General features: G+C 36.5%; 1 protein-coding gene across 1 annotated transcript; it reads right to left on the reverse strand.

The window, feature by feature from the left end:
* Nucleotides 1-604: 604 nt before the first annotated feature.
* On the reverse strand, nucleotides 605-4205 carry LOC145982784 (uncharacterized). The gene is made up of 2 exons (XM_083116148.1): nucleotides 3841-4205; nucleotides 605-815 (listed from the first exon to the last, which is right to left on the reverse strand). The coding sequence occupies exons 1-2, from the start codon at nucleotides 4168-4170 to the stop codon at nucleotides 786-788; spliced, it is 360 nt and encodes a 119-aa protein (XP_082972274.1). The 5' UTR covers nucleotides 4171-4205; the 3' UTR covers nucleotides 605-785.
* Between the last annotated feature and the right edge of the window lie 17901 nt (nucleotides 4206-22106).

A 22106-nucleotide genomic window follows, 5' to 3' on the forward strand; every position in this document is an offset into this window, starting at 1 on the left:
TTTACCTTCATTTAATACAAACTTTTGAAAAATTGACTTGATTTACAAAGCCCCCTGATAACCCGTGAGCCCCCCTGAAGATCAATTCTGGCTAAGGGTCTGACTGACCTCCCCCCTATTTTAAACAGCGTTCAATGTAAGGGGGTACAGAGAGACAAGAGCAAACGACTTGGACTTTTTGCAAGTAAATGTAACGATAACTGTTACGTTTAAAAAGTAACTTTCTAAACACTGATATTTATACTTGGTTCCAAAAGTAACTGAGTTACAATTAGAGTTATTGGTTTTAAAACGTTCCTCAGTTACAATTGCTGCAACTTCAAAAATAAGTTCGAACCAAGCTGTTGTTAAGCAGCTATTCAATTGATTCAACTGATTGCACATCTTATCCAAACACCGAGTTTTGTTTTCATTGACGAACTGACCTTTCAAGTTGGACAGAGAGTACGAATTTTGCTCAAATACCATATTATTATAACCATTAGAAGTTCTCCCTTGTTGGTATTCAATTAATCAAAATATTCGTTTGCAAATAGTTTCAGGTAATTGTATGGTATAGATTCAGATGAAATAAATGAACTAGATATTTCTTATTATCATTTTATTTCAAGTATTTGATACATTGCACAGAAATGAAAGTGATGTTTGTGAGAAATTGAAGGATAACCAGATGTGTCCATTTCCTCATCGAACACTGTATCTTTCGTGGAGGTAAGTCGAAAATCCCTACTGCTAATTCGAGGAGCGTATTTCTTCTAGAATATAATGTACTAAGCCGAAATTATTCAGCTTCTGTCTTCATTTTCTACCCAAATCTGCGTGAAAATAGGAATTGAAATAAAATTAAATAATGAGTACAATACGCACTTGAATATGAATATTCCTGTATTTTATTTAGCTGTATTATACAATATTGCTTTTCTACTTCTTCATTTCAAGCAACACCAGGAAAAAAATTAAGAAATGACGTTCTGGATTTTATCCTAGGAAACTTACCTTTATTTCTAGAGTAAAACACCTTGGTTCGAAATTTAGTGCCAATCATTATTATTAATTAAAGAAAAAATGCCGAAATATAATACAAGTACAGGTCAAATCATATATAAGCTGCAATTTTTCTCAACGAAACATATTAATGTTAAATGTGACAATTCAGTTTTAATACACAGATTTGTTTTTCTTGCATAACAATATTCAAAATATTTTACTGTTGTGGAAATTGAGCACTTTTAATCTTATGTGAGAAGTTCTGTGTATTATTTACTGCGTTCTTGAAAAATATATTTTGAAGACAATTTGTAATTTTTTTTCCTTTTATCTGGTTCATGGAGTTATTAAAAACCAGTGAATTTTGTAATTCTCTGTGACAATCTTTATGACATTCTTTAATATAACTTCGTTTCATTTTATTTAATTCCATAGGCTTTGTGTCAAAATGTATGCAAATACAAAAGTTGTTAAAAAAAACCATTTTACACCTATTTCCACCAGACAACATATTTATTTATTTTCTTTTAACAATTTTCAAACTATATAAGCAGCTTTTTTCCCTATGTACGTAATAATGTTATTCTACATAATGATCGAAACAACTTATAAATGGACAAATTATATTTAAAAAATATCAAATAATGATAGCCTACCCCCGTAGCAGAGTGGTTAGCACATCGAGAAAAACGACGCCAGGGGTCCCTGGTTCGAATCTTGGCCTGGGCATGGATATTTGTGAGTGTCCATTCATCAATTTCATCATATCATAACTCATCCCCATCGTCACAAATTAGCCAAAAGTAGCACAAGAATCGAAGTAAAATAAAGCGAATCAATCAATCAATCATTATCAAATAATGCAAATTTCAAATATATAAAATTTTAACACTAATCATAATTTATATATAAGCTATAAGCATTTCGAAAGTGCATGGTAATGAGAGGAAAACAATCAGATAAATGAGTCACGGTCCCATGATTCGTGTATCAATATCCCAACCAATTGCTTAAATTTGGCCAAATTTCTCTCCTTCGTTAGTAGCTGATTCCAAACTTTACTTGCCAAGAACGATAGGAACATTTGACACGTATCTTGTATTGTTACGCGTACACGGTTACTGTTTGAGATTTTGCAAGAATTGAAGCAATTGAAAGTCAAGAATAGACACATTTTCATGTTTCAATAATGAATTTGCTGATTTGAAAGAAGTGTGAATTCTCTACATTAGTGGTCTTCAACCCGATGTCACTGGCTTTACTTTAGAGACTCGTTAAAGCCTTTAATGAAATAAATGAAAACAACGCGATCTACTGACTGAAACTGTTTAGATGTGGCTACGTTTGACACGTTCTTTCAGTCAAAAGAACATGGTTATATAAGTACAGCGCAATAAAAATTATCACTTGAAGACTCGTAGCATTCACGTGATGCCTCTCAGGGTATTGGGTAATATTTCTCTTCGTTGGCTGTTCAAATCAAATCCAAATCAAGTTTTCACTAAGAAAAGAAAGTATATTTTTCTTCTTAGCAAAAACAAAAATACTTATGTGCGAAGTTCCATCGAGATTTCAAAGAAAGAACAGCATGTTACAATTCACCTTTATCATTTTTTAAAACTCAAAGCCCGAACTCCAAAGCCAAGACAAAACACAATCGTAATTCCCATGGCAACAGCTCTTACAAGATATGTATACACAGGTCAGTCACTATCCTGATATTATCAGTGATAGGTTTAAATATCACATACTACAAAAATCACAAAATAAATAACAGAGATTAAGATTAATAACAATAAACATTTGTAGAATAAGAAATTAAATTAACAACAATAAGTATTAGTGCAATGGGAAAGGACGTGTCACGTTATACTGCAAGTGGTGGTTCAAAAAAGTGAGAAGTAGGCTGAAGCTGTCACAACATTAAGATCTGAATTCGCCACAAGATTTCAAGACCTCAGGTTATATAACAACATGTTTAAGATATTATTCTCCACCCTTTTCAGTGTAGATATCGAAGATGTTCCAGAAAACATGCAAATGGAACCTTTCGAATTACATTGTAATACTGAATTAAGGGAGAAATTTAAGAATGTCGACGTGATGAAGTTTTACTTCAAATATGTGAGAGCGTCAGAATTCCCTTTTCTGTATAACTGTGCATCATGGTTATACAGAATATACATGGTTATGATAAAACTGTAATGTGCTAAATTACATTGGATATTTCTTAAGCTAATAAACTGATAGCATGAATGACAACAGTTTTGAGTAGTGTGGCCAGATATTTTTCACCGCGAGAGATAAATTCAAATTTATAGAATGTTGAATAATATTCCCATTGAATGAACAAAATTGTTTGTGTGGCAAAAAATAAAATGTAAATGTAATGCAAGTTTCTTAAGGAAGTAGAAAGTGCTTCTCTTTTAGTACATACAATGTTAATATGAGGCACAGTAAACAACTAAATTTTGAGAATTTTTTTTTTTTTTAATTTTTGGAGAAATCAAAATGAAAAGCCAGAAATATGGCACAAATGCCACATTTGATATAATATAATGCACTGTAAAGTGGAAATATGTAATGAACCTCAATATAGACATACGTAAAAATATTTAAGATAAAATTCGTAACATTGTAATTCTCCGATTTGTAATTTTTGCTTCGATACATACAAAGGGAAAAAATATTTCATTACATAAAATTCTGTGCTCTACTGACTACTGGAGTATATCGTGGTTATCTACTAAATTCAGATACAACTTGTTTGACTAGATACACATTTCCTCCTGAGATGTTTTAAATACGCTGTAAAATAACGACAAACAATGAAACTACAACTAAACAACTTACTTCAATGGTGTAGTCGAGTCTCTTCCAAAATCCGCTCCTGAGTGTAATCTCGAGGTTCCTTGAGCCGTTGCGTGGTGCATTAGCAACGGTATGTTTCCCTCCTCCTACTTCGTCCTGAATTCTGTAGGCAACGATTGTCTTTGCAAACTCGCCCGTGCTTGGGAACCTCAGAGTGGCCGCAGACCACATCAAAGATGACGACAACTTGACTTCGGTGCTGACCGTCGCAGTGGTGTTGTTGGGTACAGTGCCCGTTGTCTTGCTGTCCTTCGTTGAAGAAAAGGTTGCCGCTACAAAGGATATCATGCAGAGTACTAAAATCACCTTCATTTTTCCTGAAATGCTCTCTCGGATCTTTCGGGAAAAGAATGCTCCTCTTTCATGAATTCCAACATTATCTGCATCAATATATACCCAAAACTATGTGCACAGGAATTTCTCGAAAGACCTTGAGCCGTTGGCTTTAATTCATGTTTCTAATTCCTTGCGATTTGCAGGTGAATGTATTTCCATGCTACTACAAACATAAATAAACTAGATGTTTCCTTCATAACATTTACCAGTATACCTTTGTTGCAAAGAAATGTGCAATCTTTGTTTGATCATCTTTGCAATGGTTTTTACAATCGAAAAACTAGGTCACGTTATCACGTTATCATGAACACAATATAAAGTGCACTTTTCCTGTTTGGCTTTCTTTCTAAGCTTTAGTCCACGATTTCAAGGTAATTCTTCTACGTGCTTTGTCTTATTTATATAGTTGTTCTACAAAGTAGAAACGTATACAAGGAAAAACGCAGTAAAATTAATTCAAATTTATTACACAATTGAACATACGGAAGCAATTAATAGTCGTTGAACTCTAAAGCTTAAAAGCCAGAATCTGCGCAAAAAAACACATATCAAACAAAATGTATTCACAAAATACTACATACATCATTTTGTTAAATATATAATTTTCGGACATTCGTTTTCTTAACACCGATTCCGAATACGATATCCGATTTTCACTAGAGACCTTTCTAACCGAAATATTATACATTTGACATTATTTCGTTATTAAGCAAAAATATTCCATTATTCTCACGTTTGAATTAACAAATCAACCACAAACGCAATATTGACTAGAGAACATTTATTTTCAAGTCCTTGACTATAATATCTACTACGAGAATTTAATATCTGAGGTAGAGTCAACATTTCTTGTAAAATTTGAATCCAAATGTTCGTAACTATGTTCCAGAAAAGCTCATTCCAATGATCGTAACTTTAGTTCTGATCCAATGGGTGCTTGTATAGGCACTTTGGCGTTTCTTGCGGATTTAACATGTTTCTAGAGTGTGTTTGTCCGTCGTCATCGGTACAGGGCGATACAAGAATATGTTCACGTTTTTCTTTGTATTAAAATTCTTGCCAGCATTCCAAGTACTTCTGGCAATTTATTGAGTTTTAGGTTGATTTATTTAATGGGCGTTTATATGATATTTAAAGTAATAATAGAATTTCATGTGCAACTGCAACATTTTCCCCAAAATCAATGATGTGTCTGTTTAATAAGAAGAAATAAATCACCCCTTGAAAGTGTGACTGAGATCAACATTCTCCAATCACCAATTTTGTTGAGATTCGTATATTTTTGAAAGTTTGGTAGATGCTTAATCGTTCTACGAGCACTAAAGTAATTTTAATTTACTATTTGGAGTATCATATCTTTTAAAAAAATTCTAAATGCATATTCAATCATTGATGAATAGAAATGTTGAAAAATTCCAGTTGCAAAGTCAGTTAAGATACAGTTTTTATGCAAATCAGTTGTAAAGGGTGATATAGGAAATCCTATAGGAAAATTCGGTAATTACTACACGTAGCGAAATATGGAAAGAGGGAAAGGGTTTCAATCTAAAGTGCTTGGATTTTCAACATAGCTTGCACCATTGAGACTGTATGTACACTGTTACGAGCCTATGGTAGCCGAAAATGACACATTAACAGGTGCTTCGTCCGGAATACCGTATGTCATTGCAGTAACCCACTCCCCTCCAGACAAGTAGAAACAACCGAACGCACACAAACGACAATATGGCTACACCCTCGGTTACTGACATCCATTAGTATCTGCTTAATCGCAGAAAATGAAGTGGAGGCCATGCAATATTACATGTAATTAATAACATTTTTTATATAGTGAGATTGACAATAGTTGAGACCCCTTTTAGTTTATCTTTGCTCTACGCCACAATCAGCATCATGCTTTTCAGTGCCTGCAGAACTTGAGCTAATTTGGATACACACACCAATCTTCATACAAGGCGCGTATGTGATATTTTAAAGACAATTATTTATGGGACTTAGATGGTGATGATATGTTGCTGCTTTAAGTCCACTTTATGCACAGTATGGATAATCGGGACTGGACCTACAGTTTAAAGTGGGATCCGAACCACTATGTGCCTCTACCGGGTATCGAACCGGGGATCCCTTGATTACAAGGCGACGATACTACAACTGCGCCATCAGGGAGGCACAGGGTACTTAGAAAGTATGCCACATGTTAAGATAAGCAAACTATAACTGCCCATGGAAAGCCGAGCTTCAGGGACAGATGCATGTTTTCATATTGTTACTTGATAATGAGACTTTCTGTAGGTGCACGAAGTGTCCATTGGACAGGGAGCATAGTGACTCCGCCAATTTACTTTTCATTACATAAGGTGTTCGGTATAGGACGCCGAATTGGAAAATTAAATAAAAATAAGGAAAATATCATGAAAATAGTTATATTTCACATATATGTAAGCAGTAACATCTCCCATTTACGTATGAAAGACAATATCAGGCATGTGTCCACCCCTACTGAGTCTGCATGCATTTATACGCTCCACAAAATTATTGATAACCCTCTCGCAGATGTCTGTTCCGATGCCTCCAGTCACCCGTATGATTTCCGCCTTCAGTTCCAAAAGGGTTCGTGGTTTGTTGGCTTACACTTGTGATTCCAGAAACCCCTATAAGAAGAAATCGCAGGGTGCAAGATCACACTCCACCTGGCAAAACCCACACCACACAGTCGTTCTCAGCGGATGGATGGATTTCACGCTCCTGGATTATTCGAGGATTTTCGGAAGGAAACCACAACAAACGAGTCAAAACAATTAAAGCTACATTAATCGTCATGACAACAGATGCCAACATTGGTAAGAATAGGTCTGCCAACCTCGAAACAAAACAATAGCACTCGATTCAAATTCGGCGTCCTATACGGAACACCATTTATAACCTACAGTGTAGGTCACAAAGGGGATTAACGTTAGGCGTACTCAAGTGAGCCTTTAATGCCTTATGCAGGGGAAGGAAGGGCAAAGTGGCCACTCTAAGGTTTGATGAATTCTTATCATACCGTTTAAATCAGCGAAGTTATAGAAACATAAACCAATAGTAAGTATAATAACTGTACTTCCAAATTCTATTTTATTATTTTTAATTCTTGTTGTTTAGAAATATACACGTTACTTTTTCTAAGCAAAAGTACGAAGTGGCCACTTTGCCCGCCTAGGTTGGGTAAAGTTGCCAGCCCCTTCCCATTTTACCTGCATAGATAAATGAACAAATCACATTGATTCAGAGTGTGTATTTAATCAACACAAGCTGAAGAAATACACATTAAGAATAAGTATTATAAGTATTATCTATGAAATCTTTACAAGATAAAGTAAATAGTAATTCGTAATCAATAGTCTATCAATAAAGTATTAGGTTTAGGCCTATTTGCAAAATTTGCACTCAAACTCATCATCTTCTTCGTCACAACCGGCGCACTCTTCATGTGCCCACTTTTTAAATTTTAAACATCTAATCCATCCTTCATTGCCTTTCGAGTCTGTCTGTTTCGTGGCCACTTTGCCCGGAATGACGTCATTACAAAAATTGTGGTCTAACGTCTAACCTACATGACTTAGCGTTTTCAAACACACATCATTTAAAAGGTTATTTAACGTTGATCAAACAGCACAAGAACATATATTTATAACACTTACTATTATTTAGCTATAATCAACGATTTGTACCACTTAGCTAAATTCAGACTTGCGAAAAAACAATAAAATGAGTTCACATCTAGAAAAGTGCAGCCTCCCTCTTCAAAGTCACAGACAACACTGACAGCATCCGTGGCGACTGTTTCGCCCGGGTCCCGCGTCGCGGAAGCGCTATACAGCGAAGAAAACTCACATGGCCACTTTGCCCACACTGGCCACTTTACCCCTCTTTCCCCTACTGTTTCCAGGAACTAATTTTAGATTATATTTGTCAGTACATTCTTTAAGAAATAGTATTTCTAAAGATGTACAGATGTTATAAAATCCCATTTTCGGACGGTATATTCATTTTGAAACCGAAACTAATAAGTACTAAATGGAACAGCGGAAATCACATTCTATGACACCGTGAAGTAGTTACCTACAACGTAGAATACTGCAACCCCCCCTCCCACCAAATAGTTACAACACCTTTTAGTAATAGTGATACTTTTAAGTAAAGCTGTATGAAAATAAGATTTGCTTGCATCAATTATTCGCCTCAACATTGCAACATATTCAATTTAATTATTTTACAATAATACAACACAGATATTTCCAAACATATTTTGAAATATCAACAAATGAGGGAAATAAACTGCGTGTTAAGAAGATACTATTTATGCACAAAACACCAAAAAATTAGTCAATGATACATAATATAACAACGTATGTTTACACTTGAAATCTATAGATGCCCATCGAGGATATCAATGTTCAACCTCCAACTTGTTTAGCCTTAGGAAAACCTCGAACTGTAGTGTTAAGAGTTAGCACATATAACATTTAACTTAATCCGTAAGTGTGCTGAATGTTTAACACATCAAGATAATTATTATCCATTGATGATCGTATCATCTTCCAGTCGTGCACGAACCACAATATTTTCTACACACAATATGAGAACCAAGATGTAATTGTCACACAAAAGCAACCCTGAATAATACTGTAACAAGCTGGAAATGATTGATTGATTGTTTATTTTACTTCGCGTTTTGTGCCTCTTGGCTAATTTGCGAAGATGGGGATGAGTGATGAAATGATGAAATTGATGAATGGACATTCACAAACAACCAAGCCCGACCGGGATTCGAACCCGGGACCCTTGGCGTCGCAGCGCGATGTGCTAACCACTCGGCCACAGGGTCGGGCCAAGCTGGAAATGAGTATGTAAATATTATCTATTAAAAGTGTTACCAAGTCTTTAGTTAATTGGAATTTGTTTCTCTAAAAATTCCCCATTCTAAGGAAACACAATAGCAATTCAGTAAAGAAAACAACCAAACTGAGAGACAAGCCGATCAGAAGCAAGATATAAACCCCCGTGAGAGAGTCTATAGTTAATGCAACATCGACTTGTTTCCCTCGATTTCTGATCTTGTGTGCGGAACGAGTCTTCTGGTAGTCCAACGATTCTTGTTGTTTCAGCTTGTTGTTTCCATTTCCCAATGAAGCCAGATTCAAAGCATGTGTCGACGATGAGCTTGAAATACATCAAGAATGGTGTGCCTGGTGCTTGGAAGAAGCCTTTCGGGATTAATAGGACTGCTCTTGGCATCTTATGTGCAAAGGGTTTCCCAAACTTATCAAACTTACCCAAATAATTTGTAAGAAAATCAACATCAGCGTCAGGGAAGAGCGTGCCAAATTTACCGTTGTCCAGAATTGTCTTAAAGCCATGTTTCTCAAATATCCATTTCTTACGTATTGTTGAAGAAATTGACTCGTTTGAATCTTTATAGAAGTGGTACAGTTTTTCACCTCCACCGAATGACAGTCCTGAAGCCACAAGGTCCTCTACTGTGTTGATATGGGGGTACCTTTTGGGTTGTGTGAGAAAGCCAAAGAGAGATTCAGTGTATCCGGTACTTAGTACAAGGGAAGCAAATACCCAAATGATAAATATGAACCTCAAGCGGAAAATATGTGGGGATAGAGTTACCGATATCCCCAGAAGAACTGACAGAGTGTACAAAATTACTGAATCTAAAGAGAAACCATTGACTCTGCTGGCACGATATATCACAGCTTTTATGGTCAACGAGGTTGCAAAGAAGGAGCAAAAAGTTAAAACCCAGGAAAGGCTTTTGAATGGAAGTATTAGATTCATCCACGAAGGGTAGAAACCTGGCTGTGGAACAACCCAAACAACGCGATAGAAATCTCTTGCGAGGATGTAATCGACGTTTGGGTATCCCATGGACGGAACTAGATTCCTGCCTACAAAATCTCCCTTGTATTGCCCTCGAATCACTTTAAGCAATATATATATTTGATGTATTGAAAAGTTGAATATTTGTTCTCAGTTGGAAGTTCATCCTTTTGGCCATCGTGCTCATTAAGTTAGCACTTGTTCCTTGTATATCGATCGTTCCATCAAATTTGATTACAGAAAAATATTCTAACAGGATAGTCATTACAGAAAAATAGATTGGGCACCCATGTAGATTCTTGATTTTATTTGGAAATAAGTTTTCTCCCTTTTTCAATGAACCATCGCTACACTCATCTAATAGCAAAATTTGGAATGAGGGTCTGCAATGTGTTTCTGTAAATGGTAGAAATGTATGTACAGAATATCTCCTGCTTGAACTATGAGCATCTGCAGAGTTTTCAGTGACAACGATAATATCGAAAATGTTCATGGACACAAAATCTTTGAACTTTGTGAAAATATCGTCGTTCACAAAAGATACATTTTCAAGAACTACAACTACCTTTCGACGAGGATTCCATACACGTAGCTTCTTCAAATAATTTACACATTCTGTAAAATTCTGAGATGCTTCTAAATATATCACGTAATCAAAACCATCTGTTCTAGAAAGCCACTTGAAGGAGGCGAGGTTTGCTTCAGAAGAAAACTTAGAAGGATAATAGATTTGAAGCATAGGAGTCTGGTATTTCATCGGGGGTACGTCAGTAATTATTTGGGAGTTATTATACCGAACATTGACCAGAGTTCTTGCAGTGCGAAAGTGTTCATTCAAAATATTTGCGAGACAATTGGCTAGATCATCCTTTAACACCTGTTGTTTCATCATGCTGGACACAACTGGCCCTACAAGAAGCCCAACAAGGGCTAAGAAAGATACGAAGCAATTGGTCTCCATGATCACTGTTGCATCACGTTGCTGTAAAAAAAGAAAATAAATGGATATTAGGCAGTGGCGTAGCATGAGCGTTTCGGGTGGGAAGGCCAAGTCCAAAGGAAGGCTACGCCCTTTTTTGCCTAATAGTTTACTTATGGGATTATTCGATATAACTATTGTCTATTTGAAAGTGCAATTTCATTGTGTTTTGTTGCCTGAAGTCGGCCGGCTTCATGATACATGCATATTTAAAAGCTAGGATATGAGATGCAACCTATGCAATAAAGGTTTGGAAGACTGGTGTTTTATAACCTTTTTTAATTAGGTTGTTCAACTCAAAACACCTTCCACCATTCTGAGTCTATTGCCCAAAACATAGTGCACGTGTAGCAAACTATATTTTGTTTCTCTCGGCACACCCAGCTTGCCAAGGAAACCTTTCGGCATGACGCAAGTAATTTAAAACCTGCCAGAATTATAAGCGCTTCTAGAACAATAGTAGACGCATTATTATTGTGGTTGATCTAACTATTGATTGATTTGGTTTATTTTACTTCCCTTTTCTGCCACTTTTGGCTAATCGCGAAGAAGAATATTATAAGTGATGATATTGATGAAGTTGAAGGGAAGCTCACAAAGAATACCCATTCTAACCACTCCACCACAGAGGTTGGCGGATGATCCACCTATCGTACACTCTCTTAACATAACAGTGCCGATTAGTAATTCAGACTATTGTCTGACATGCATCACGTTGCGTCATAAAAAAAACATATATCATAAAAATAAACATTTTAAAATAATTTCGTCCAGAGATCATTCGATGTTAAGAGTTTCAAAACGAATGCTCAACATTTCCATTGACAAAATATAAAGGTTTTAGGTATTAACGAACAAATAAACTTTCTTAGTGATATATGCGGGGTAAGTGGTAGAGCAGCCACAGGCTGAACTTCGCCCATGAATAAATAATCTCTATTTCATGAGCCCAATGCGTTGAATATCTGCAGTTCTTCGAACTGCCCAATTTGCTGTTTATTGCTCGATTGGTGTACAGGATATCTATATATTGTTGACAAGTGTGTTTTATGAAATCTTTAGATCATCAGTTTACAAAATTTTAGACCTCGTTTATTTACGAGATATCGGCAGGCCACATTTGTTGAATTCAGGTATCTCACGGCGAGACAGTCATAAAACACTGTCAATATTATTGTGTAATTAATATAATTGATAATTTTAATAAGTATTCACTTGGCATTATAATCTCAATCACTGTCCCATCATAACATCTTGTAATAGTGGAGTGATTTCATATAAGTATAGATACCGTAAATTGTATATTATAAGAAACTCTACTTCCTTTCTGTCAAAGCGTAGAAATCACTGTTCCCAAGTGTGGATTACTTGATAAGAGATAAAGATAAATATATTTTACTTGTGCACAAGTGTATCTTATATTTTGCGTTGTGCTCAAAATCTAAGGTAAATATTTATCTCGGTGCAGTTGCGAATGACAGTGACAGTTCACCGATTGCATCCCTCACAATATATCCTCTGATCTTTATAGGTTTGATTAGCGCTGGATAATATTTGGAACAAAACTACTTATATATTCCGTGTAGCGAGCATAAGTTCCGTCTGCACTATACATAAAGAGCTATCGTTGTGAACATGTATTATTGGAGAATATTTTTAAGTTAGAAAAAACTTGAAAAAATTATATTATTAAAGAGAAAGTGTTAGAAAACAAAGAAATTTAGAGGATAATACAAAGTAGAGATATTTTTTAAAAAAACAACAACAGAAATTGGGAGAAAGTATGAGAAAAACGAAAATAAACAGAGAATATAGAGTGTAACGGACAATTTTTTCATGTTCCTGTCCTTATTTCTACATTGGCTTTTGAGTGCGATTTTCGACGGAGAGCTCTCGATGAGATGTCTTCACTGTCTTCGTGTCCTCTAAATCCCTTATTTGGAGTAAGGGCAAAACGATTAATCATTTTCTACCCGACCCTGTGGCCGAGTGGTTAGCACATCGCGCTGCGACGCCAAGGGTCCCGGGTTCGAATCCCGGTCGGGCTTGGTTGTTTGTGAATGTCCACTCTTCAATTTCATCATTTCATCACTCATCCCCATCTTCGCAAATTAGCCAAGAGGCACAAAACGCGAAGTAAAATAAACTAAATCAAATAAAAAAAATAAAGATTAATCATTTTCTGAAGGAATTTTGATTCCTTCCTGACATAATGCAGTAAGTTTTCTACGGAGAATTTGGAACTCCACGTAGGTAAATGATTAATTAAATGGACCCATCTGAAGGGAATTTTGTTCGCCCTAATTTAATAGAATGTACATAAAGCTAGCAGCACCTCTCCTGCAGTAACTTTTGCCTCCCCTGTCATATAATCATATACATTAAGTGGACAGCCATTAAGGTATATTTACTAACCTGATTGCGAATGGTAAATTGTAAGTTTAACACAACAAATTTCAGCAACCCTTCACCTTCTGCGCTAAGAAGTAAGTGAAGCTCCTCGAGCTTGCACTAAGTCTATATTTGCAGCAAACGCTGTACATACTAACAGCACTTCAAATTACTTCTCCATTAGGTAATGGACTACTCGTAATATCAGCAGTGAAGGACAAGACATTTACTTGCCATTTAAGTAATAAATATATTCGAGTCCATTATAAATAACTGTGACAGTTTGTAAGAGTTCCACGTGCAACTTAGTATATGTAACGTTAACATGTTAGTTCCAACAGCTTCTGACCTCACTCAGAAGATGGACAAGAATCTACACTTTCAGCTCACTAAGTATCGCTAATCTACCTTTCTTTCCAAGCAGCTCCCTCACCTTAACACTTAGGCAGAGATACTCTTCATACCGAGTGGTCCAAAAGTCCCGGAACGGTCACTTATCCTGAGAAATACACATCGAATCGCAAAATGAAAAAATACGTGTTTAATAAGTGAAAGAAAGCTATTCAATGATATCACATTGATTCCCCACCTCGCCCCCTGGGGGTGGGGCGGGGGGCAACTGTGAAAGTTTAAATGGAAACCCCCATTTTGTATTGTAGAATCGGAAAGAGGACTTCATTCCGAGTCCAACGAGCTATCAACCTCCTAGCTCAATTAGAAACGGAGATATGGCGATTTTAAATTTTCGCGCAAAAATAAATAAATAAATAAATAAATAAAACCCCAAAAAATTTCAAAGGGACGCTCTGCCCCTAATTGAGCTAGAGTGAATGCGATTGCAGATTCGGAATCTGAACGTCAAGACCTTTCAATAGAGTTTATGGTTGACCCCCTTCCATATACTCTATTGAAAGGTCTTGACGTGCAGATTGCGAATCTGCAATCGCGTTCACTCTAGCTTAATTAGGGGCAGAGTGTCCCTTTGAAAATGTTTTGGGTTTTATGATTTTTTTTATTTTTTTTCGATGTGTATTTCTCACGATATGTGATCGTTCTGGGACTTTTGGACCACCCGGTACATCAACAACAAATATTCTATATAATAAATCTTGTTACTGTTAACCATTACTTATGTGCCTAATTGTGTCTGTACTTTACAGGTTCTCCCACTTAGTATTAAGACTCTACCAAAATGACAGATGCGTTCTTTTACAAATCTGAGCACAGCCCTCCGAGTTCCATTCCCTAGCGGTAATACAGGGGCCACCCTCGTACCGCTACAAGAGTGATAATTGAGTTGGTGTTTTAAGTCCACTTAATGCACAGTAAGGCTAATCAGTACTGGACCTACAAAACCACTATGTGCGTCTACCGGGTATCGAACCCGGTATCCCTTGAATACAAGGCGACGACGCTACCACTACGCCATCGGGGAGGCTCTATGTAGAACGATGGAAATTAAGAAATTCAATAGGAAAGCATTCCGGTTTTAAAAGTTTTAATATTTTAGAGATTTTCTCATATAAAGTCAATATTACGCAGAGTCTAATCTGTTCAGGTTCATGATTACGAGATTAAAGAGACTTTCCTGCTAATTCTTAAATATAGGCAATAGGCCCACAATATATTACTGCTTGTGCAAATCTTATGGCAATAACTACATAAAACGAAACAAGAGAATGTTACAATAGTATTGTTGTTAAGAATGATATTGAAGTAATAGAAAAGTGAAGAAAAAAAATTACAGCCTTTTATTGTAACAGTTTGCGTACAATGACTTGGGAGCAAGTGCATTGCATAACGACTTGAAAAATTGTAAAATACTTGTAAAATAATATTGCCTTTTTTCATTAATGCAAAGGACTGACTCTTCTTCAATGAAATAATACTTTCTTCAGAAACGAACATATTTTTGATAGACCTGCATTCTGAAAATAATTGTATTTGCACTGCAATGAAATGCACAAACTGAAATTTATAAGAGTAAATATAACTTTACTTCTGAAAAATATTACGACTGTTTTTCAGGATTTAATTCATTTCGGTAATAAGGTAAGTTAGTTTCTTTAGTTGTATTTATAATTTATTTTCTAAAACTGTGTACAAATAAGGAGATTACATTCTTCCTTCATAATTATTCATTCTTGATGTCTGCTTGTAGTTAATTTAACAACGTTAACCAGAGTGTGGATGTGGTGCAAATACAATCCATAACAAGAAGTGTTCGCATAGTGTTCAATTTGTCACTCAGAAGCAACGGTATCTCATGCAGGTATAGTATGATAAAGTAGCAATTATTTTACGTAATGCGTTTCGTTGCAAAAATCAAAAATGAATGATTTTTGCTGGTATTGTGTTTGCTAATAGTGAATATTTCTCAAGTGATGTAACTTATAAAATACTGAAACTGAACAAAGAAACAAACCAGTTTTGTCTTTTTACAGCGTTGGAGATCTAGTTGTAGATCTAGTTGAAAACTGCAATTAGAAATGTGAAGAAAAATAAATATTTTGCTCTTACTATACTATTATAACGGGTGATCGAAAAGTCCCCGAACCCAAACTTCAAAAATGTTTTTCGCCGGTCGTTGTTATGATAATGTCAAAATTTCTCTGGAAGCTGGTTTGCCAGGCTGTACACGACACAAGAGATGGCGCTGGAGAGTGGCGCTAGAAGTCGTGGCGAGGAAATGAACTACGAGCAGTGCCGGTAACAAAATAATCAGGTAAACCAAACCAACAGTTGACCTAAACTGTGAAAGCAAGGAACAAGTGGACCTTACCTGCGTGATCGTGTAAATCTTTCTCATTGGATATCTGGGTGGATGTAGGCACATCACAAGAGATGCTGAAAGTGTCCCCCATGCTGCAGCATGTTTCGTGCTTCGCGATGCAGAATAGGTACATTAATTGCAGTAATGCACTGGGCAATGTTGGTTTTCAGGGTATCTAAATCGTGGGGATTATTTTCGTACACTTTCCCCTTCAAATAACCCCACAAGAAAAAATCGGGTGAGGTTAAATCACGTGATCTTGCCGGTCAAAGCCCTGATGAAATCAGGCGGCCATCAAAAAATTCACGCAGAAATGCCATGGTGGCATTGGACGTATGGCATGTTGCCCCGTCTTGTTGTAACTACACATCTCGTTCATCGGCGTCCAAAAGCGCGATAAACTACTGTATAATGTCCTGGTACACAATAGAATACACTTGGTTTTTGAAAAAAATCGGTCCAATAATTCGTGATCTGGACACGGCACAGCAGAAACCAATTTTCTGCGAGTGGAGGGGGACCTCGTGTAAGATTTGTGGATTTTCTGTGGACCAGTAGCGAGTGTTCTGTGCATTAACATGACCTGATAAATGGAACCAGGCCTCGTCCGTGAAGTATACCTTATCAAGGACAGCAATATTGTTGCGAGTGAATTGTTGAAACCACCGACAGTACTTAGTTCGATCACCATTGTCACCTGGTCGCAGTTCCTGAACCACTTTCACGCGGTATGGTCGTAATTTTAACTGTTTTGTTGCCTTGTGTACTGAGCCATATGATACGCCCACCTGTTGTGATAACCGCCGCAGTCCTTTCTGCGCTGATTGTTGTAATCGTGCGGCGACGTCTTCCAAAACATCATTCGTCACAACTAAAGGGCGCCCACTACGCGGCTTATCGTGCACACTACCATGTTCACGAAATCTCTTGATTAATGCATGAAGAGTTGATTTACTCACAGAACGCCCGAAACGCCTCTCAAATTTCTCGTTCGCAGCACTGTATGATGTCGTTTTCAAATACTCCTCTAACAAAAACACACGCTCCTCCACCGACAAACTCATCCTTGCAACTGGCGTGATTATTTTGTTACCAGCACTGCTCGTAGTTCATTTCCTCGCCACGACTGCTAGCGCCACTCCCCAGCGCCATTTCTTGTGTCGTGTACAGCCAAGACCTTCGCAAACCAGCTTCTACAGAAATTATTACATTATCATCATAACGACCGGCGAAAAAAGATTGAAGTTTGGGTTCGGGGACTTTTCGATCGCACTGTATATCTTACGTATTTTACCGGAGTAATTTTGAACATTTTTATTTGACGTAGTGCTGTATTAGGTTCTTTACTGTGTTCACGACTGACTTATAATAAATTAGCATTATTCATAAGTAAATATATTAATATAACTATAGCCGACATCTGTGGCGGAGTGGTTAACCCAGCGCGTTACGACGGCAGTGGTCCCGGGTTCAATTCCCAGCCTGGACCGTGTTCTATGTGAGTGTCCGTTGATGAATTTCATTATATCATCACTTATTACCAACTTCGCTATTGTCCAAAAGTGAAATAAAATTAACCAAATCAATCAATACATGTGCTATTCTGTAAAAACGATTGATTTCGTCACATATATCACTATGACTACTGTTTAACTGACAGAACGTTATTTTATTGTAATTAATACTTAGACATTTCATACTATTGCATTGATGCTGAATGGTCGTACATTGCAAAAGTACTTACTTATATAATTTTTCGCTATATTTTAAGTGTAGCTTTTGCGGAAGTTCCTACCGAACAATGTGTAAAATTACATTACCTATCTCTTCAAATAGGAATTTAAACACTTACTTCCACCGTCTATTCCAATTTTCTTCTGACCCCACTGAAGAAATCAAAAGTAACATTGGTACATCCAAGACCTCCTGTGGTGTTATGTGTTCCGGAGCCTAATCTGTCAATAAGCCTTATGCCTTCAATAGGTCCACTAAGCTCTCCGTCCGAAGGAAATGCCAGGGTCAGTAGAGTTCCATTCCATTTCGACGGCACGGAAACCGTTAAGGATATAGAGGGAGGGTAGTCGCCTGGTATTCCTACAACGTCGTCTCCTCCCAGAGATATGGCTACAAGGGCAGATAGGAGCAAAAGGGTTAAGGAAAACCTGAAGAGTGACAGCATTCTATAAACCGTAAAGCTTGCAAATTGTTTATGTCCTATACAAAACATAAACTGTGTGTTATATACCGTGTGCCAGTTCAAAGCAAACTAGAACAGAACCGATGGACAATCACATTCATGAAACAATGAAATCCAGTGCATTTATATATGTTATCTGCATGTTAATGACACGATTTGTCGCCCAGATTGTGAAGCAGAGAGATACTATCTCTATCTCTGATAGTTTGAGATAGTTGTTCGAGTAGTAATTATCATTGTTTTCTCAATTATTAAGTTGTTGTAATTTTTTAAGTGAAGAAAGTGGAAAGAAGAACAACTTATTGTGTAGTTTAACATTCTATATCGTAATAGGGGGCATTACAAGTGATGAAGGCAGTTTGACTAGATTTATCTTAAGAATACCTAATTACGAAATATAGATAAGGACAATAAGTGGTATTACAACATGCATGACCAAGTACGGACATTACATTTCAGAAAACACAGCAAACTAATTCTAATGTCAAACAAAATCACGCGTTTATTCTGTAATCAGTGGCAAATTTATGGCTGCATTTCCGGTTTTTATTTCGAGCTTTTGTTTAACCTTTATATTTACTTGTTTCATGTATTAGTTTTATTTATTCGGTTTGATTTGATTGGGAAAAATTTTGTTAAATTTTATGAATTAACGCTTCGTTTTTTCATTTATATTAAGGAAACATTGAAACACTATTCTTGCATTGTTTTCCTCGTCTTCTGATGTATTTATAATACATCCAAATAAATATGTGGATCCTGATTCATAATCTATTACTTCTTTATAAGATACCTCAGAACCTGTTTGTCCTAAAACATGTTGACCAAACAATTTCAAATGTAAGAAGGGAGCAGAGGCATCTCCTGAACGCATGCGGTGCATGCTGCGCATGCGTCAATTGTGGGAGAAAGGTTAGCTTGCTCTGCGACGACATTAATGAGCATTTCTACATTCTAATTTCTTCATATAGGAGAAGTATTTATTTTACACGAGAGTGCTCAACTAATCTTATATTACATTTCTTGGATCTGAAGTGAAAGAAAGTAATAATTCTTTTCTCACAATTGACGCATGCGTCACTTCAGATCCAAGAAATGTAATATAAGCTTAGTTCAGCGACATACACAACTCAGAACTTCTCCACAGAAAATAAACGTCCGATGCTGTTGGGTTGTTGTTTTAAGTCCACTTTATGCACAGTAAGGCTAATCGGGACTTGACCTACAGTTTAAAGTGGGATCCAACCACTATGTGACTCCACCGGGACCCCTTGATTACAAGGCGGCGACGCTACCATTGCGTCATCTGGGAGGCCATAAACGTAGGATGATGTTCGTTTTAAAACTAATCTATGGGGTGGTGACATTTTAAATTCTGCCCCAGTAACCGAGTAATTGCTTTAATATTGCGGGTTGAAAATATTGGAAGGAATACGACATTTATATTTCCTGTGAATATGTTCCCAAGGGATAGATTTTTCGAGTCATGAACGCCATGTAGAGCACTACTCGATACATTCCGAACAGGAACACAGTGTAATTGTTTCGTAATATAAATCTTGTGACTAGTTGCGGCGATTTGGTTCCATTTGCCACACTCGCTGCGGCACGTGCGTCCACATGCAGACTTGATTTATTTCAATTTTTTAACAGAGGAGTTAATTACTTTTTTGTATTTGAACTAGATAAAAATATTCGTAACTGCTCTACTTGTAGCCTGGTAGAAGTTTGTTTCTTCTCAAATGAAAACTAAAATATAAAACGACCATGTTACATATTTACGGTTTTAAATTTGAAAAATAATAGCCTTATTTAATATTTAAGTATTATTGAAAAATGTGAGCATTGTAGGTATGCATTCATTTAATACCTACATAATGATATCTAAACAACAAGAATCCCTTAGCTACTTCATTTTGCATTGTATGCGTTACATTATGCAGCAGTAAATTCAAAAATTTCTTCCTTGGAAGGATGTTAGCATTGGAGACAAAGGCTATATTGAACTGTGCTTTTGTCGTTGAATACTTTTTATGCGTGTCTAACGATTAACTACAGCTTTGAACTCGTTGAATGATGAAAATCACTTCTACCTTCCTTTCTATCTAGGGGAGACCGGGGTAATTAGAACAGGAAACAGCCTGTAGAAGTTCCACGATAAATGACTCAGAAAGTTACTGATGTATTTTTTTAAAAAATTCTACCATTTAAAAGGACATCTTTTGTATATTTTTGAAAAAAAAAATGACCATACCTGCATTGCAAATACTCGTCCAAAAAAAAAATTGACATGACACCATAAAATTGTTCCAATTAACCCATTTGGGGTTAATGGAACATAAGTTAGAAATTTCAACTGAATAGCTTTAGATTGCTGTTGGGGCAATAAGAACATCATATATAAATGTCCCATTTATCCTGAAAATTTGAACACAATAGCTCTACTTCTTTTGGAATTATCAATGCTTGCTTAAATAAAATCCCAAGTTAACGTCTTTTTTCATAAAGTTCAATTTCCCAGCTGTGAAGCAAACATGTGTGAATGAAAATCAGTGTTCTATGATTTATTTGAAAGGTTACAGGCCATTCTACAATGTAGTAAAGAAAAACTTCTAATAGTTACATGTACAATCTAGTATACCCAAGCGAAATCAAGCAAATTCCGCAATGTTCTAATAACCCCTTTGCAGAAATTTTTGGGGTAATAAGAACTTTGCTTATAAAAACCAGGCAAATTGCCCATAGACAACCAAACTCACATGAAAAGATGTGTGCCCTTATGTTTTATTATAGGGTTGAAGACAATTTTGCAAGGGTTCTTTCATTCACATCCAGTATATGCAGAATCAGAGAAAGACCAAGCATGAGTCACATCATTTTTTGCAGGTGTATAATAAAAGTCAAATAAAACTTACTTTTGTGTAGTTATTCCAATAACAAATTTTATGCATGTAGGTTTAGTGTAGGTACATAGGTATGAAATTTTATTACACCAGTCTTTTAGTTTTAAATTATTCTACATTAACATGTTCCAATAACCCCATGTTCTAATTACCCCGGTCTCCCCTATTATCTATTTTTTATGCATCGTTTCCATATAATAACTACACCTTTCTATCATAGTTTTACTTTCACTAAGTCGATACTTATCCTCCAACAATTCATCTTGACCTGCCATCTATATATTTTTCTTTTCCGAAACCCCTTTATTTCCTTCTCGCGTTATTGTTTCCAATATGAAATATCTGGTTTGTAACAACTCTTTTAAAAACCAATAGCCACGCTTATATAATCAAAATTAAGATTTTGGCCCTACTTTAGGAGGACACCCTGGTTTGGCGCCACTGTCAGTCGCCCGGGTCCCTCAGCCCTTAAGCCGCCCCTGGATATCCAGGTTGGTACAGTAGAATAGGTAAGACAAGAAACTCCTCGCGACCTCACGCCCAAGCCATACGTAGGGGAAGGACGCACAGAAGCAGGGTTGGCAGTGCATACGGGTCAAATGTCGACGCAGAACGAGAACACACGAAAACTAAGCAAGAAGATCTGAGTGGTATGGTGGTAAACATACAACTGAATGACCGCGTTTTGAACATCTTCAAACGGGGTTTGTTAATTTTCACCAAGGAATACAATTCTGGTTTGAACATGTGTGCGTCAAAGGGGGTGTTGTTTTGAACGAGCCACTGAATGAATCATAA

Source organism: Lepisma saccharinum, unplaced genomic scaffold (assembly GCF_977018435.1).
Source record: "Lepisma saccharinum unplaced genomic scaffold, izLepSacc3.1 HAP1_SCAFFOLD_411, whole genome shotgun sequence".
NCBI classification, from domain to species: domain Eukaryota; kingdom Metazoa; phylum Arthropoda; class Insecta; order Zygentoma; family Lepismatidae; genus Lepisma; species Lepisma saccharinum.